Raw genomic sequence first — 6,012 nt, forward strand, 5'->3', positions numbered from 1 at the left:
GTTATGACTTATTAATCTCTATAATTAAAAATTGGCCTATATATTTTCTTAAGCTTTTCATATTGACATATTTTCTACTATTTTCCTTTAAATTATGATTTGGGTTTTGAGTTAAATTCTTTGTGAGAGAATTATTGATGAGAAATGTTTGATTCAAATTTTTTATGAGAGAAAAATATGATAATAACATCATAGTTTGAGTTTTGAGTATATGTACAACTCCTTAGTTTTACTTTATTTTGTCCCTTAGATTCACTTTATTTTGTCCCTACATTTGAAATATTTATAAATTACTATCAGAGTTGTGGAAGGAACTGAGAAGAATCAACTAACAAACGAACCAAAGAATTGGATCTAGACGGACATATGACAGAAAATTAGGGCCTGTTTGGGCACGACTTAAAAACAGTTTTCTATTTATTATTTAAATAAAAAATGAGATAATAAAATTCACGTGTTAAATAGTAAATATAAAAAATGAAAAAAAGAGTGATAAAAAAGTGACGTTAGCATTTCTCTTTGTCAAAATACTATTCAATATAATTATTGTGATTCAAATATTAATTTTTATATTCAAACAAACAATAAAACTAACAATATATTCATATTATCATTCCATTATATTCCAACAACTTATTACATTTCATCAAACTAAAAACTAAGCATAGCTTAAAAAACCATTTTAAAAACGTGATATACGTTTATTTTCGAGACTTTTTCTAGTACAGTCTCTCTAACAGAGTATTAATTTTTAACTGTTGAATTTATTTAAAATCATATCAGACTAAAAAAATACACATAATATATAATTTTTGATATAAATTTAAGGTTAAAAATAAAAAATTATTGATAATACATTTATTTGTGTCCTGTCAGACAAAGTTTTAAGTATCAGAAATGAGAAATAGAAAACTTTAACAAATGAAAGCACACATATGCACGTGTCTTCACCTCCAACTACCATTTTCTTTCTTTTATACTTTTTTTTAATATAGTGATCTAACTAATTATTACAATTAATTACAAAATATTACTTTCATATATATATCCACTCAAAGTATGACCTTTTTTGAAAGTGTCACCCCTCATTTGGATTTTTCAATATCATTCAAAATACTTTCTAATATGTAAATATCTATTTTAAAATACTCACTCAATCCACTTTCGTCTATTATAATTCTAGCAAACGATAACGACAGTAATATCTTTATGAGCATAGTTCAATGAACTCTGACTCATCAGATTATAGCTCTCACTATAACGGGTCCCCTTAGCTGAAAAGGAAGGCTCCGGCTGTCACCTTTTGCAGAAGTCACAAGATCTTATCCTGAGATCTTATCTTGTAATAAGTTTATTTGTTTTGTGTGCTTAGTCAAAAGTTTAATAGTATGTCTGTCACTTTGTCAAAAGTGATTTTGTCCTTTGTTCAAATTAGTCAAAAGTGAAATAGTGTGTGATCCACTTTATCAAAAGTCATTTTGTCCTTTGTAAAATAAATCTAAAGTTATACAATGTAAATCTTATCTTGTCGGATAAGATCAGAGTCTTAAGTGTTTAATTTGTAAAATCTTTGTAACAAAAATTAATTATTAGGAGATTCAAATTATAAACACCTATTTGAAAATGCTCAATATTAAATAAATGATAGCGGCTCATCACCACCATATCTAGGGTGCACAGGCGGGCAATTTGGTGGTTTTTGAGCAGTGTGGTTTTGCAATAAGGCAGTTTGAAAAAAACCCAAAACAAGACCGCCTATTTTAAATGGTGGGTGGGGCGGTTTGAGGCGGGTGGTTTGGGCAATTTGAACGTTATTAGATATTTGTTGAAAAATGTTAAAAATAAAAGAATAAAAATAACAAATGTAGAACAAATCTATTTTGTAAGTTTTTTACTACGTTTTAAAGACAACTATTATCAATTTACTATATTTTAAAGCTATAAAAAAGATCATCAACATTAAAACAATCATCACCATGATTAATATTTCATAATTGACGTTTAATAGTAATTATGGGGCGGTTTTAAACCGTGGTTTGGTGGGATGGTGCGGTTTTGATAACTCGCGGTTTGGAAAAACTCAAACCGGAATCGCCCGTTATTTCACGGCAGGACGTGCGGTTTAAAACTGCAGTTTGACGGTTTGATGACGTGACACATATATGGTGATGAGGGGTGGTATGAGCAGGTCAGTTTGGCGGTTTTTTTTTTTTTTTTTTGTGTGTGCGCACCCCTAAGTCTGGATCTTCAAAGCAGCCCTATTAATAATCTCGAAAAATTGCATCCAAAATGTTCTTTTTCATAGACAGCCCCAATCCAATAGGATGACAATGTCAACCCATCCCGCGACAACAACGACGACCCACTCCATGGCGACAAACAGCGCTTGGATACAATTGTTTTGAGATTTATTTAGATTGCTTGTACAATCAGAAGGTGACGAGTTGGTATCAATTGTTAAATCTGTATTTCCAAGATTTTCTATGCAAATCATCTTTCTGTTCTTCTTTAGCACCCTAAATTACATGGGAATTCAAGAGCTAATCAATGATCGTATAACCCGCATCCTCACCGTCAAGTGTACAACATTCAACTGGTCAGGCAGGGCCCTATTTTAAAGTTATACAAATCGCAAAAATCCATTTAGAAAACTCTAATGATCAGGTTTTGTTGCAATAACCCTCATCTCCGCAAGAGCAGATGCCATCTTTAAAATGGTGGAACTCTTCAACATCTCTCACCGAAATCTCCCTCCGCACAACCGTAGAGATAAATTTCACCGTGTCATGACAGCTTTGGCACATGTATAGATTCTTCGTTACCCAAATAGGTGTCCCTGGGGCGGTATTTATAAGGCCAAAAGCAATCGCCAGCCTCTCACTATGCCCACAAAAAATATCGGCTTTTGAAGCTTCGACGTTGTCAGTTGGACCTCTTTCTGCTCCTCCAAAACCCGCTCCTTTCATTCTCGCATAAAATCCCTCCAACACTGCACATATTTCCTTTACCTGAGGATGGAAACTGTCACCACTTAGGAACGCATGAACTTTTCCTTTTACTTCTACCCAACTGCATCCGGGATCTACAATTACACCTCTCTCTCTCATCTTCCGCCTTACTGTCGCAACTTCATCCCATCTGTCACTGTCAGAATATAGTTTAGACAAGAGAATGTAGTATCCCACACTCTCCTCATCCATTTCAAAAATATGTTGCGCCGCGAGTTCCCCAAGGTCAACCCGCCTGTGAAGCCTACAAGCATTCAACAAAGCGCCCCATATGGCTGCATCTGGATTTATAGGCATTTTGCGTATGAACTCATGGGCATCATCCAAGCGTCCAGCACGGCCAAGTAGATCGACAACACACGCGTAGTGCTTCAGATTAGGAGTGATATAGTAATAAGGCATCATGCTACTAAAATACTCTAAACCTTCAGTGACCATACCAGATCTACTACAAGCACATAGTAGCAAAATGAAGGTTATTTCATCTGGAGTCACCTGGGAATCTACCATTCTGTGAAATAACTCCACAGCAAGCCTTCCTTGCCTTCGCTGGGCATGTCCTGTTAGCAGAATATTCCACGCTGCAACGTCTTTTTCGTTTGAGTTGAACTGATTCCAAGCAGGACCCATCCTTCCACACCGTACATACATATCCAAGAGGGCGTTGGGTAAAAAGCCCTCAAAAGCTACACCAGTCCTTAAAACATGAGCATGAATCTCCTTTCCAGCCATCAAAGCTCCTATTCTAGCACATGCAGATAGGACAGAAACCAAAGTAACTGAATTTGGTTTTACCAACTGTTTCATTTTCCGAAAATAAATCAAAGCGTCAAAGCACCGATTGTTAATCCTAAGTCCAAGAATAATCGACGTCCATGATATGATATTCTTTTCTGGGATACGATGGAACACTTCCAAAGCCTTATCAACGCATTTACACTTGGAATACATATCAATGAGAGTATTTGCGACAATAACATATGAGATAAGCCTAGTCCTGATAGCAAGCTCGTGAAGTTTGAGACCCATGTCTAAATGGCCTAAACAAGCACAAGCGGTTAGAACACTAGCTATAGTAATTTCATCCGGTATAACACCCTGGAGCTCCATCGTTTTGTAAGTTTCAACAGCCTTATCAGGAAGCTCATTGTGATCATAACCCGAAACCATCGCTGTCCATGACATAACGTCTTTACTCTCCATTCTCGAGAAAACCTTTTCCGCTTCCTCCAAATACCCAATACTTGAGTACATCTGAACCAGACTGTTATCCACCGAAACATCGTCACCGAAATCTGTTTTGATCACATAACCATGGATTGCTTTGCCTAATCTATCGTCACCGAGTAGCTCACAAGCAGATATCAAACTCGTCATGGTCATCAAATCCGGAACTATTGAAAACCTCTGCATCATTAAGAACAACCTAAATCCTTCTAAACATTCTTCATTCTCAAAATAGCCGGCTATCATAGCATTCCACGAGATCCTATCTCTCCTTGGCATTCTATCAAACACCAACCGGGCATTACCAATATCACCACATTTCGTGTACATTGTGATCAAAGCATTGAGAACATCGACATCCGACTCGAACCCAAATCTTACAACATGAACGTGAATCTCCCTACCCCTTGCCAGGTCAGGTACACCCCCACAAGTCCTCAAAACACAAGGAAAAGTATAAACATCAGGCCTAATTCCAACCCACAACATTCTATGGTACAAATTTAAAGCCTCGTCAAAGAAGCCGGCTTTTGCATACCCGCCAAGCAACACATTCCAAGAAAACACATTCCTTTCCTCCATTCTCCCAAACACATACCAAGCATCAACCAAGTTTCCAAACCTCACAAACATACTCAAAAGTGCGTTTCCGAGCCGAACGCTCAAATGGGTTATGGACTTGGAAACGTAAGAATGCACGCGAGCCCCTTCTTCGCGCGCTCTCTTCCACTCACAGAGCCTCAACAGAGCAATATACGAGTCTTCTTCCACGGAAATATCAAGTTCCTCTATAGATTCCAAGAGCTTCAAAGCCTTTTCTAGATTCCCGTGAAGGCAAAGCTTTTGCAAATCATCATTCGGGTTCTTCTGGGTGTTGATGGATGAACAAGTGGCGAGGAGTGATGATGATGTTTCTTGAGTTTTTGTGAAGGAGAGCTGGCGAGTTTGGAGATTGGAAGACAAGTTAAGGTTTTTGGGCTTGTGGGTTTTTGGGGATTGAGAGTCGGGAAGGTCTGAGGAGTTGGGAGGAATTTGAGAGGCTTTAGCAGCTGAAAGTGAAACCGCCATTTTCATTTTTGGAGGTACAGAGCATTGTTATTGTTGTGTTTTAATTTTTCAGAGGGTTTTGGGGGTGAGGTTTAACCAACGGCTATAGAAATGGATAAAATGGTCTTGGAAAAACACGGGCGTGTTAAAAAAAATTTTGAACTCATATTACAATTTTATTTAGACACCGTTCATTTCGCTGATTTGAGTTTAGAATTCGAGTTTTTCTACAGTAAAAAGCTCTTACAAACAATCACGTCTAACTTTTTTGCTACAGTAAAAAGCTCTCACATAAAATCACATCTTAACTCGAATTCTAAACTCGAATCAGCGAAGTGAACGAGGAAGTTATATTTATTTGTAAAATTTGAGTTTGAATTTAAATTTTAACTCGAGTTTTAACTTGAGTTTATGACTAAAATTAGAATTTGTTTTTTTACAATAAAACTAAGAATAAGTTTGAACTCGAGTTATAACTTTATTTAGGCCCCGTTCACTTCGCTGATTCGAGTTTAGAATTCGAGTTTTTCTACATTAAAAAGCTCTCACAAACAATCACATCTAACTTTTTTGCTACAGTAAAAAGCTCTCACATAAAATCACATCTCAACTCGAATTCTAAACTCGAATCAGCGAAGTGAACGAGGCCTTAAGTTTATGTTTCTTTATAAAATTTGAGTTTGAACTCGAGTTTGAGGTTAAACTTGAGTCTAAGTTTTTCCTTCAACTC

General features: G+C 36.5%; 1 protein-coding gene across 1 annotated transcript; it reads right to left on the reverse strand.

Moving 5' to 3' along the window:
- Positions 1–2,660: 2,660 nt before the first annotated feature.
- LOC21399189 (pentatricopeptide repeat-containing protein At1g15510, chloroplastic) lies at positions 2,661–5,349 on the reverse strand. Its single transcript, XM_010088392.2, has one exon. The coding sequence runs from the start codon at positions 5,307–5,309 to the stop codon at positions 2,661–2,663; it is 2,649 nt and encodes an 882-aa protein (XP_010086694.2). The 5' UTR covers positions 5,310–5,349.
- Positions 5,350–6,012: the final 663 nt, after the last annotated feature.

The sequence above is a fragment of the Morus notabilis genome, unplaced genomic scaffold (assembly GCF_000414095.1).
Source record: "Morus notabilis unplaced genomic scaffold, ASM41409v2 Scaffold985, whole genome shotgun sequence".
NCBI classification, from domain to species: domain Eukaryota; kingdom Viridiplantae; phylum Streptophyta; class Magnoliopsida; order Rosales; family Moraceae; genus Morus; species Morus notabilis.

Excerpts from the sequence above, each read along its gene's own strand:
- LOC21399189 (XM_010088392.2), bottom strand. The coding sequence starts at position 5,309 with ATGAAAATGGCGGTTTCACTTTCAGCTGCTAAAGCCTCTCAAATTCCT.